Below are 13,645 nucleotides of genomic sequence, written 5' to 3' on the forward strand. Positions count from 1 at the left end.
TTATTTTTGTATTACTTGCTTTAAGAGTGTTCCAAGCATGCATGTAGAACTGTTCTAACAATGTGGGAGGCAGATGTTGAGGCTTTAACAGGGGACCAGCATCTTTAATTCAGGCCACATGTTTCAGTAGTGTTTAAATTCAAACAGACTAACGCAGTTTTGACAATGATTTAAACTTCTTGCAACCAGACCTTTCATTATTTGGACATAGCGTATATTTGATTGATTTTGTAGAATATTTGGCCAGGTCAAACATACTACAACATACAATGATACCACTGATCTTGCTAAGACAAATAGACCAGTACAAGACATTCCCAAGGCAAACACAATTTGCCATCATATAGTGCAGTCTTTCACGTAGTTAGTTTTGGTGGCTCATAAATAACGAAACAAAATGAACATAATTACAGACATAAGGATTGCCTTCAATACTTGGATGAAAATCTTTTGAGATGCTTTGTCAGGCCTTTACTGCAGCTGCGTTCAGCTGCTGCTTGTCTATGCATCTTTTATACACTGCTCTGGATTTAAAAAAGCGAATAGGTAGGTCTTCCATTGGATAATTACTGCAGTGATTAATATGCTTTAACTAATTAATTTAACCCTAACCAAAGCAGTGAGTAGCTTCCCATTTCTTAAAAAACGTTGTCAGTATATATTTTATGTGTGCTTGGCAAAATGTTACTCGGTCTGAGAAAGGTCAAATTACTGTGATATGGGAGGTTGCTAAAACGAAAAAAGATTGGGTTAAGAACTGCCCAATGCCTTATAAAAATTGGAAGGATAGTGGTGAACCATCACCTTTGCATTGGAAGGAGGTCATGAGGTCTAATGAGACCAGAATTACTGTTCCAAAGTGATGGGTTCATCAAGATAGAAGGAGATGCTAATGAATTGTCTACCGAATTGTCTATCGAAGCAAAAGGCAGCCCAGAGTGTGCGATTTTGTTTTTGGCCTAATACTTATCTGAGTTGAAAGGCTACATGTCTTACCCTAATGAGCTGCAGGTCGGTTAGGGCTCGGACCGTATAGTCAGGACAGTAACTGGACGGGCTTGTGGCTTCTCCCAGCTCAAATGCGTTTCTCGGGGAGCGATGCTGCGTCGACACTGGAGACTGATGTACTAGGAAGACATACATAGATCATAAATTCAACTACAAAACTTACCACCAGCTACAACCAAGCAGTGCAAAGCAGAAAAAGGAACCTAGCTTTAGAGGATTCAGACTATTTCACCCATTTCTACTAATGAAGATTTTTAGTAAAGTGCATGGTGATATGTGCCACACGTTTTGTCCACACATGGACAAAATTGTTGGTACCCTTTGGTCAATAAAAGAAAAAAAAAATATCACAATGGTCACAGAAATAACTGTAATCTGACAAAAGTAATAATAAATAAAATTTCTATAAATGGTAACCAATAAAAGTCAGACAATTGCTTTTCAACCATGCTTCAACTTAATTATTAAAAAAAAAATTAACTCATGGAACAGGCCTAGACAAAAATGATGGGACCCCTAGAAAAGCCTGAAAATAATGTGACCAAAGGTACATTATTAATTCAAGGTGTGTCAACTAATTAGCATGACAGGTGTCTACAATCTTGTAATCAGTCAGTGGGCCTATATATAGGGCTCCAGGTAGTCACTGTGTTGTTTGGTGACATTTTGTGTACCACACTCAACATGGACCAGAGGAAGCGAAGGAAAGAGTTGTCTCAGGAGATTTAAAAGAAAATTATAGACAAGCATGTTGAAGTTAAAGGCTATAAGACCATCTCCAAGCAGCTAGATGTTCCTGTGACTACACTTGCACATATTATTGAGAAATTTAAGATCCATGGAAAATTTAAGATCCATCCATGCAAACCTCCCTGGACGTGGCCGCAGACAGAAAACTGCTGACAAATCAAAGAGACAGATAATCCAAATTGTAAACTTCATGCTCAAGTAACATCAATGTCAGATCGCACCATCTGTTGTTGTTTGAGCCAAAGTGACTGCATGGGAGATGACCAAGGAGGACACCATTGTTGAAAACAAATCATAAAAAAGCCAGACTGGAATATGCCAAACTAAATGTTGACAAGCCACAAAGCTTCCGGGAGAATGTCCTATGGACAGATGAGACAAAAACTTAACTTTTTGCCAAGGCACAACAGCTCTATGTTCACAGACGGAAAAATTAGGCATATCAAGAATAGAACACTGTTCTTACTGGGAAACATGGAGGAGGCTTTGTTATGTTCTGGGGCTGCTTTGCTGCATCTGGCACAGGGTTCTTGAGTCTGTGCAGGATACAATGAAATCTCAAGACTATTAAGGGATTCTAGAGAGAAATGTGCTGGCCAGTGTCAGAAAGCTTGGTCTTAGTCACAGGGCATGGGTCTTGCAACAGGACAATGACCCAAAACACACAGCTAAAAACACCCAAGAATGGCTAAGAGGGAAACATTGGACTATTCTAAAGTGGCCTTCTATGAGCTCTGACCTCAATCTTATTGAGCATCTTTGGAAGGAGCTAAAACATGCTGTCTGGAAAGGGTCCCCTTCAAACTGGAAACAACTGGAGCAGTTTGCTCATGGGGAGTGGGTTAAAATACGTGCTGAGAGGTGCAGAAGTGTAATTGACAGTTATAGGAATCTTTTGATTGCAGTGATTGCCTCAAAAGGTTGTGCAACAAACCTATTAAATTAGGGGTATCATAATTTTTCTCTAGGGTGGAGAAAAGTGTCTGGTGTGTTGTGCGATAAAAGAGTATAGGCGAGAATGAAAGGAAAGGTGTGCAGGACAGTGGCGAGACCAGCAACGCTCAACGGCTTAGAGACAGTGGCGCAGACAGGAGGGAGAGCTAGAGGTAGCAGAGCTGAAGATGTTGAGGTTCTCTTTGGGAGTGACAAGGATGGATAGGATAAAAAATGAGTTCATCAGAAGGACAACCCATGTTAGATGTTTTGAAGATAAAGTCAAAGCGGCCAGACTAAGGTGGTTTGGACATGTTCAGAGGAGAGATTGTGATTATATTGTGAAAGAGGACATGAAGTTAGTTGGGGTAAGAGAGGAGGATGCACAGGATAGGGTAAGATGGAGGCACATGATTTGCTGTGGTGACCCCTAAAACGGAACAGCCGAAAAACAAAGAAGATGATCATGATTTTTGTCTAGGCCTGTTCCATGACTTTATTTTTTTTTATAATTCCATTAAAACATGGTTGAAAAGCAATGTCTGACTTTAATTGGTTAACATTCAGAGAATTTTCATTTATTATTACGTTTGTCAGATTACAGTTATTTCTGTGACCATTGTGGTTTTTTCTTTTATTGACCAAAGGGTACCAACAATTTTGTCCACGTGTGTAATATAATTTCAATTACCTTAATAACCATTATGAATCCATTTTTGAAAACATTAATGAAGTGTGTGCATGGGTGTGATTGAGGGGCTCTGGCACTGGGGAAACAGTCACCCTACACTGAAACACATGATAACCCTGCCGTTACCAGGTTGGTAAATTTATTCAATTCAAGTTAAGGTAATTATTTATATTATTATGTTAGTGATTTTCCATAGCTAAATTAGAAAGAAAATCGGGTGGTTTAACATCTGGGTTTACATGTTAAATAAAAAACATACCAGAGGAAGGTGTTGTCAGCGCCGACACTCCATAGTAGGTGAAAGCTCCGTTCTCAAACTTTAGACCCTCTTTACCAATCTCCACTTCCACACGCCCCTACACACAATAGTTACAAGAAGAAAACCATTCGAATATAAATCAGTGTAACAAAAGTCAGTTTTCTTTAATTAGTCATTATGCTACTTTTTTGCGATGTGAAAGGTCTAGCGTCTGTTTCCCAGCAAGTTTCCAAGCAGACTTGCCAACCAAGAAAAGTGAAGAAGAAAAAAAAAGGAATGGATATCTTATGTCAAATCAAATTTTTATCTGATACACAGTGGTTGTCCCTAATACAAGTAACTAAAATCAACTAATAGATGATTCCATAGTTTGGTATCTTTTGTATTATTTATTTTAAGTTGTATACAATAAAATATAAACTATACATTAATTCCATTCACAATAAAACTTCTTTATTTTGCTTCTTTTTTCCTCTCGGTCTTTCCTTATTTTAATTTATTTCCGACGGCATCTAATATATGCAATTATCTCCTTTGAACCGTTGGTATTAAGATGTGCCTGCTACTTATCCTCTGTAAATCATTCATAACAGCTGTAATCTGAGGTGCTGTTAATTGGTGACTTAAGACTGGTAACTCTAAATGGAATTCTCTGCAGCAGAGATAAGTTTTGGTCTTGCTTTCATGGGATGGTCTTCACAAGAGAAGAGTTTCATCATGGTGTTTGATGGGTTTTGCAAATGCACTTGACAAAAGTGTCTTTGTTGTTACTTGAATGCCAATGTAGACAATAAATCCAAACTTGTGCCTAAACTTTTGACTAGCGTGGTGTCTGTGTGTGTTGGTGTGTGTATATACATCTTCTATGCATATAATAAAACTGTAAAGTTTGTATGTCTGTACATTAAAAAATATTTGCAGAAAAATAATGGGGGGGGGGGGAGACATGAGATAAGTATTAGAGACGTATCAAGCATATCTGCCTGTCTGTGCACGCATCACATAAAAACTACTGTGGCATTTTCACAGGTGTATTTGGCCGAGCTTAAGGTAACACATAGGCTTTGTTTCATCACAGTTGGCTCATGGGAAGACAAGATGTACCAATTTTAAATTTGAATAGAAAACTTAGTTTTGAAAATAGAGTACTTTCATTACCACAGATGAAGCTGGATGTATTCTTAACTTGCTAATAACTGATATAAGAAATCTATTTTAAAAAAATAATAATAATAATTAGTTTATCACAAAATACAACATATGGTGCCTTACATTTTCTATTACAGGCTTACGAGTGTGCAACTGCATTTTAAGAAGTACCGGTCAGTATGTCTGTTAATTTGCGATAACTATACAAAGTCAAGGGCACAGCTAATAATCGTGGCCAAAGGTTTTGAGAATGACACAAATATTAGTTTTCACCAAGTTTGCTGCTAAACTGCTTTTAGATCTTTGTTTCAGTTGTTTCTGTGATGTACTGAAATATAATTACAAGCACTTCATACGTTTCAAAGGCTTTTACTGACAATTACATGACATTTATGCAAAGAGTCAGTATTGCAAGTGTTGGCCCTTCTTTTTCAGGACCTTTGCAATTCGACTGGGAATGCTCTCAATCAACTTCTGGGCCAAATCCTGACTGATAGCAACCCATTCTTTCATAATCACTTCTTGGAGTTTGTCAGAATTAGTGGGTTTTTGTTTGTCCACCCGCCTCTTGAGGATTGACCACAAGTTCTTAATGGGATTAAGATCTGGGGAGTTTCCAGGCCATGGACACAAAATCTCAACGTTTTGGTCCCCGAGCCACTTAGTTATCACTTTTGCCTTATGGCACGGTGCTCCATCGTGCTGGAAAATGCATTGTTCTTCACCAAACTGGTGTTGGATTGTTGCTGTTGGACTGTGTTTTGGTACCATTCTTTATTCATGGCTGTATTTTTTTGCAAAATTGTAAGTAAGCCCACTTTCTTGGATGAGAAGCAACCTCACACATGAATGGTCTCAGGATGCTTTACTGTTGGCATGACACAGGACTGATGGTAGCGCTCACCTTTTCTTCTTTGAACAAGCCTTTTTCCAGATGCCCCAAACAATCGGAAAGAGGCTTCATCTGAGAATATGATTTTCTGCAGAAGATCAATCTGTCCCTGATGTTTTTTTTTTGGTGAGAAGTGGCTTCTTTGCTGTCCTTCTTGACACCAGGCCATCTTCCAAAAGTCTTCGCCTCACTGTGCGTGTGATGCGCTCACACCTGATGCTGCCATTCCTGAGCAAGCTCTGCTCTCGTGGCACTTCGATCCCGCAGCTGAATCCTCTTTAGGAGACGATCCTGGCGCTTGCTGGACTTTCATGGACGCATTTAAGCCTTCTTAACAAGAATTGAACCTCTTTTCTTGAAGTTCTTGATGATCCTATAAATAGTCATCTGATCACTTTTCATAACTTTCTGGGGTATATGCAAATTGCTATTATAAAAACTTAAGCAGCAGCTTTTCCAATTTCCAATATTTAAGTAATTCTCAAAACTTTTGGCCACGACTGTATATTGTCCACATTTTATTATTTTATGTTTCACACTCATCTTAAAATGGATTCAAACTTTCCACCACCCCCTCATTATTCTACAAACAATTCCCCCAATAATCACTTAGCCCAGGAATTTTAAAGTCAGGTGGACTGAGCACTGCCATTTAATCACTGCGCAAAAAACAGTGGCCAAAGGACTGCACTAACTGTCGCGGTACTTTCACTGAGAGTCAGCTTCACTTTTCATCACCAGCTTAAACATTAGAGTGGCATGCCCGAGGGATTTTAAAGGCGGGTGGATTAAGTACCACCAGTTAACAGCTGCATGGGAAGCAGCCGCCAAACTGCCGGCATCACTCACCACGAGAATAGCATGTGAGCAGGGCGAACACCTCTGTTTAATCTTAAGACTCAAGCTTAAGGCTGAGCCAATGGAGGGCTGGGCGGGCTCCGTTGAACGGCTAGCAGAAGTCGCTCCCCACACAAGCCACTCTGCCAGCTGGGCACTGCCTATGGATCCACACGTGCACATCCTCACTTCTTTCCTTCCTCCCTCCTTAAAATCCCTTCCTTCCTCAATTTTTACTAATTAATTACCTTAGATTATTAAATATTAGATTATTAATTGGAAGCTCAATTGCGATGAAAGTTTTCATCATTGTCCAGGCCTAATATATACAAATATATAGAAGGTTCTGAAATTTCTAACTTCCTTGTTAGTGATCATAATTGACTACGGCTGGTATCAGCTCTGTGCCGACGTAAGTGTTTTACAACATGCATTGGACTGACAGACACACAAAGTAATGTGAAAATCCAGAGGGTTTGGTGCAGCTCTGCAAAAGAAAATGGCTTACATAAACCAGGAAAGAATTTGAGTCATTTCTAAACAATTACAGATTGCAAGTACGGGTTATTGTAATATATACTATATATAATATAGGTGTAGTGTAGTCCCTGTGGCTACCCCTTGCCGGGAGCAGCGAAAGACCAACAACATAGGTGTAGTGTAGTCATTAGCCACAGCATTTTCCAAAAAAAAAAAAAAAAAAAAAAAAAAAAGAACATCCACAATGGCACACTCAGCTCAAAGGAAATTAGAACACAGAAACCATTAAAGCTCAGTCACTAAACATGAAAGTTTCTGAATTAACTATTATTTTTATATTTTCTTTAGCAAAATAGTATTTTTTGCTTATTTCCTATTAATATTAATTTTATTTGTTTATGCAGTAGTGCACAATCTGCCAATGTTTACTACTGATGCTTTATATGTAGCGTACACCATCATTGAGCAAACTGTATTTCTCTTATTGTAATAAATAAGTTTTATTTTGCATCGAGAAAGGAAACATCTAAAAAAAAAAATAATAAATAAAAAATCCATACTAACGGCCTCTGAGAAAGTTAAGAGAGCACAAGGGGAAAAAAGGAGCATTGTAATGCCCACAGCTTAACACACCTCCAGTGAATTGAACATTACAACCACTATCAAAGTTATACTGTGCTAACCTTGTTTAATGTTAAAAATATATATATTTTAAATTTATTGTGACCTGTTTTTCAAGATAAAATACATTTCCGTTTTTTTTTTCTCTCGGAAAAATGAAATTCTCTGGTTCCATTTTGATTCTGCATAAAAGTCTTTATTTACAATTCACTTACTCATCGTCTATACCGCTTTCTCCTGTGTACTGTACAGTGTTGTGAGGGTCCTGGAGCCTATCCCAGGAGGCTTGCCGCCCAAGATGGGCCTAGACGGGGTGCCAATCAATTGCAGGGTGCACACACAAGCTCATTCACACCCTATAAGCAATTTGAAAATGCCAACGAGCCTAATCTACATGTCCTTGGACTGTAGGAGGAAACCAGAGTACCCAGAGGAAACCCACCAAGCACAGTGAATATGACAACTTCATGCACACAGAACTGAGGAATCGGACCCCAACCCTTGAAGTGCAAGGCAACAGTGCTGACCACTAAGCTACCGTATTGCCTAAATCACAATACAGTGATTTTAAAAATATAAAAGCCGAATTTAAAACCAGTTTGATGCTAAATCTTGTTTATATTAAACATTTTGGAGATGTAAAAGGTGATTCCAAAAGGTGGTAAATGCTACATAAATGTTTGCAATAAAATGTAATAATTTTAATTTGTAAAACATTTGATATCTTTCAAAGTTCTCTTTACAAGAGGTTACCCGCAGCTCCGCCCGCGTACATAAGGTCATCCCGCAGTGCAAGAGAGTGAAAGAGAGAGAGAGAGAGAGAGAGAGGGGGGGGGGGGCTTGATAACCCATGCCACACTGTTCAACAATATACATTATGTTTTTAGAAATAATAAAAAGTTTTTTTTCTTTCAAAATTATACACAGATTTTGTCCCAGTTCTTGAAAATGACTGACTCATGACTAGACTCGTTGCTCCGGCTGTATTTACTGCTTATGCTGTGCTTCCAAAGTTTACATTGAGCAGACTCGAAGCTCCATTTTTTTTTAAACATGTCATTTCCTATTTCAACCTTAAAAAATCTTCAAGTTTCACAGAAACAACCCCCTTTTTTTTTATTTTAGAAAATGCTGCAAATTGTTATGAACCACAGCCCTCATGGAAGATAAGGAAATGATCAGCTCACCTGCAGCAACAGAATGAAGTAGTCCACTGGATGATTCCGTGTGTAGAGGTAGTGCTCGGGACTCATTTTGTTGTTTGGGTCAAACTTCACTTCTTGATTGACACTGGGATGCCGTAGGAGATGAAATAAGACCTTTTCCGACACGCGTTGTGGACAGAAATGCTCCACTTCTGAGAGGTGTGAGAGATATAAGAGAAAAGAATGGTTTAAAAAATAGAAGTAAAACCTATGATCAATACCCTCTGACTAATACTCTAACCTCATTTTTAGTCACAAATATTTAACATTTAAAAATTAAAACCAGGAACCATCTAGAGAGAGAGAGAGAGAGAGAGAAAAGTGATTGACAAGCTTTGTGAAACTGCTCAAGAGTAAGAGAGTTTCTTAAACAGCCTACGACTAAAATAAAGGTGATAGCTTTGTTTGCAAGTACATACATGTCTATATGGCTTCCAGTATGCACTCAAGACCAACTAAATCAAATCAATGTTGAATGGGTGGGAAAAACAAGACTTGAAATTGTTGAATATCAAACTGTCTCTCTTACTGCAGAAGAAGTAAAGATTAACATTATGAGTTAAAGTATTATGTTTACAACCCATCTACAAAAAAAAACAAACCAAAAAAAAAAAAACTTTAGCCTGAGGGTCACTGAAAACCTACCTTTAAAATTCTTTCATTCATTTCTCAGAAATACACAGAAGGAAAAAAGCAAAAAGTCTGCCAAGTGTGTAAAAGAAAGTCACCGATATTACCTGAGTTCAAAGAACATGAAGTTAGTGCTAAGTAAATGATTAGCTACTTACTGAAAAAAAAAAAAAAGTGTACTTCATCCTGCTTTTATGTTTGCTTTTCAAAAATCAAGATCATACTGTCTTTCTATAGCAATACTGCTTCTGCTTGTTAAAGTCAAATTTCTTATTATTGTAAGCAAACTTTCGAGTTTGCTGAGAACCACTAGATTGAGATCACCTCGTTTAAGGGTCTCACAATTTGGTCTACAGCTAAGTGTGATTCCTGCGTGCTTGCCTGCTCAACACAAAGGCAGAAACACACACCAGAGACCGATTGGAATAGAAATAAACACTACATATGTGGACGCATTATGTGCTACAAGTTACACATAATGCTGGAAACTGGTTGTTTCCTGACACTGTAACTCTGAGCAATGAATGATCGTTTAGGTGTGCCATACTTTTTAGATATTTGAGTTTTACATAAAATTAAACGCATATATTTAATTTTTATTAAGATTTAATAACCTGGCTACTATGTGTGAAATTGAAGAGATCTTATTCAGTTTTTTGAAGGCTCTGAGTATTTTTATTATTTACATAACCCAACAACGCGTTTTTAAAAAAATAATGCAGGTCAATCTTGAAATTTTTGCATAAATATAGTATTGAACTGCATGTGTATTGATGCTTTGCAAGACACACCTCCATGTTTATGCGATTCCATGCACCACGATATTTAAAGAGCAAGAGAACAACATATACTCTGATTATATGTTCACTGCTTCCTGTCTTTGTGAGGCAATTAATAGCAAGTCACAAAATAAACAGGGTAAAAGTAGGAAGTAAGATTTTGACTACATTAAATAAACACTGTCTTCTTGTGCGATGCCAAAGAAAAAGAAAAAAACAAAACACAAATACAGTTGTAAACGCTACAATAACTCAAAACAAACAAAAAAATTCAATGTTCAGACCTCTGGAGAGAAAGCGGTGTGTAGCAAGTAGAAGCTGCGGAGACGTGCGGATCTTTGCCTCGCCCTCGGGAACTTTAAAGAGGGAGAACTCCTCCTGTGCTGCACGAGGCTCTAAAGGAATCTCCAGTGGAGGAAGAGGACGCTTCACTTTCATATTCACTGTGGGAGAGGAAGGGGGAAAAAAAGGTCTTAGAATCAATGTATTAAGATGTTAAAAGATGTTAGGAAACCCAAGATACTTACTATAGCCATCAGACTCATCCAGGATCTCAGACTTGATGATCTCTTCAATCACATCTTCGAGTGTGACCAGACCCAGCACCTCGTAGAAGGGGTCTCCCTCTCCCTCATTATTTACCCTCTGTACTATGGCCAGATGAGAGTTGCCTAAAGAAGCATGGTGTTATCAGAAGTGGAGTGCTTTACAGTATAAAATTTTTTAAATGCATTTAGTCAAAGTGGATGGTAGAAGTTTTTACATCATTCAAAGAAATTTATTAAAGCGACTTCAGATTATTACACATTTGCAGTAATGCCCAAATACCAGAATTTTTTTTTTTCCCATAACCTAGAGCACAGGTCTCTAGATCTGGTGTTGCACGGTATAGTGTGTTAGAGTATGATGTATTATTTTATAGTGATGGGCTGTTTTTAGTTGAAGTGTGTGGTTTAGAACATGGGGGATTCTTAGGGAAGAGGACTGTGATCTAAATGATTTAGACTTTCAGAGCTTGATTTAAAAAAAAATCACCTTTCTTAAACTCTTCTAACATGGCATCCAACTTGGTGTCATTGAAGACAAAATGCAGAGGGTGGTTGTAGAACTTGGTGATGGTCGTCATAGGAGTGCAATCAGCAGGATCTACCAAAGCCAGGTCCTTGACATACAGGATCTCGATGATGTTGGAGCGCTCTTCCTCATACACGGGGACGCGGGTGTAACCACTCTGCATGATCTCGGACATGGTGCTAAAGTCCAGCATGGCTGTAGAGGGGAGCATGAAGCAGTCCTTCAGGGGAGTCAAAATATCCTCCACCGTCTTGCTCCTCAGTGTCCCACGCCTGAACTCCTCCTTGACAAACTCACTGTATGGGTCATTCACATTTGCCCGAATCAACTCCATCACCTTTTCACGCACTCCACAAGTGCTCACGTCACGCTTAAGTGCCAAATCCAAAAGGAGCCCTAACGGGCAAGACAGGGGACATGTGAGGATCAGACAGCTCTGGGCCAGCCATACGAGACTTGGGGCAAGATAGAAACCGTAACCCGAACTTACGATGTGGGGCAACAACTCTGCGACCAGGAAAATGAGCGCAGCACATGCAAACGCAGCAGGAAGGATGGATCCAAAGGCACGGTAGAAGATCACACCAAGTACCGAGTGGCCCAAAGCGCACAAGAACAGCAGGGAGCACAAAAGAAAGTTTCCTCTCCTCCGAATTGGCTCCAGGCGCTTCGCCAGACGTCTCTTTTTTTCTGAGCCACAGCTGTGCAGCACATAGAGCTCCAGAGGGTCAAGCCACAGCAAACTCAGATTCAGGCAGCGTACCAGCGAGCATATTAACACTACCATGATGATAATTATGGCTAGACCCCACGTTGGGATAAATTCGGGTGGCAGATCCGGATCTTTTACACGGAACACATCCGGCCCCGCGGATTCCCAGGTTTCCCCGGTGAACACACACAAGCTGTGTAAACCCGGATGTGTTTCATCAGTTACCTGATCAGAGATCTTTCTATCCTCGGTTTCAACTTCTATTAAGCCCCCGTTCTTATCACTCACAAACTCTCCGCGCACTTGGAAAGCAGATGCATTGCGCAGTGTTTCTTGGCCACAGGCGTTTACACCCACTTCAGCGAACGCGACCCAAGTCCCATTGAGCAGGTAGGAACCGAACAACCGGAGCGTGAACCTGGAGCCACGCGCAGCAGTCAGGACCCGACCGCGCATGTACACTTCCCCGGTGGTGTCCTCCAGTCTCAGGCCGAGGACCCGCGTCGACGAGTTTTGGCTGCAAACGCCAGACTTGAACCAGCAAGCCGACAATATCATTAACAAGATGCGCAGCTCCACCGAGCCAACCACCATATTGGAATCGGGCAGCTCGGTTTTAGTCGCTAATCATGTGACAGCCTCAGCGGGCTAGCCTGCTAGCACTTTTTTTCTCGTTGCCATAGAAAACGACAAGAACGTCCTCGCTACCGCCGCCATGTTGGATCAGAAGCACCAAGACCAGAAAACCAAAAAAATCCGGGAAACAACAACAAAAATAGATTTATCCCAAACACTCCTGGTCGGAATGAAGAAGACCGTTGTTTTTTTCAAAGCGGAACTACGTGTAGTCTTGTATGGACCAATAATATTGGAAGAATGTGTACGACCAATAGGGGAAAAAACGGATAAAAAGTAAGCCACGCCCACAAACCGCTTGTTAGGTAATGTGAAATAACAACACAGGGGTGAGGGAGCTGGTGTTTTCAGCATTCCTCCCCCCCCCCCCCCCCTTAATGTACAGATAGACTGAAAAGAAACACGTGTCAGTCACCCAGATAAATGTCTTTTAAGCATGTCAGGAAATAATGATAAACTATTTTAAATGTCTGTTATCAACCATAATGTATTTGACTGTTGAATGGATATAATTCTAGAATGGTCATCCAATAGCAACAGACACATAGATTGGGTAGTTTATGAATTCCTACAATTCATAAACATCTAGAAAACAGAAAAGTATACACTTTCTGAACAAATTGTAAAATAAACACACAGCCCAACTCAACACCTTAGTGTGTAAACAGTTTATAAGCCATGGTCATGTGGTGCCAGTGATCTCACAGGTGGCTTCTTATAGCTTGATTTTAGGTGTCATAAGAGCATTTCACCTGGATCAGATACTGTAAGGAAAAAAAATGTCCTAAACATGCCTCTCACTGTCAAAATATCATGTGTTATACACCTGATTATATATAACATACCTTATATACATGATTATATATAACCTGGTTATAGTCAATTAAGGCCAATCATGGAATTATTATTTGCTAGGCTTTATTTATTCATATTTTGTGAAGCAATTCTATTCTTATCAAATGCCTGCTGAAAGCTGATTAACTAATGAC

The 13,645-nt window shown here is 39.5% G+C and overlaps 1 protein-coding gene across 1 annotated transcript in view; it reads right to left on the reverse strand.

Annotated features, from left to right (window-relative positions):
• LOC128545458 (metal transporter CNNM3) overlaps positions 1–12,928 on the reverse strand; it is a 32,834-nt gene extending 19,906 nt beyond the window's left edge. The window contains exons 1-6 of the mRNA XM_053515726.1: positions 11,270–12,928; positions 10,762–10,905; positions 10,519–10,677; positions 8,808–8,977; positions 3,642–3,738; positions 997–1,127 (exon numbers count right to left, since the gene is read on the reverse strand). Of these exons, the coding sequence (XP_053371701.1) occupies positions 997–1,127; positions 3,642–3,738; positions 8,808–8,977; positions 10,519–10,677; positions 10,762–10,905; positions 11,270–12,614 (2,046 nt within the window). The 5' untranslated portion in view covers positions 12,615–12,928. The remainder of the gene's footprint in view (positions 1–996; positions 1,128–3,641; positions 3,739–8,807; positions 8,978–10,518; positions 10,678–10,761; positions 10,906–11,269) is intronic.
• Positions 12,929–13,645: the final 717 nt, after the last annotated feature.

Source organism: Clarias gariepinus, chromosome 17, assembly GCF_024256425.1.
Source record: "Clarias gariepinus isolate MV-2021 ecotype Netherlands chromosome 17, CGAR_prim_01v2, whole genome shotgun sequence".
Classification (NCBI taxonomy): Eukaryota; Metazoa; Chordata; class Actinopteri; order Siluriformes; family Clariidae; genus Clarias; species Clarias gariepinus.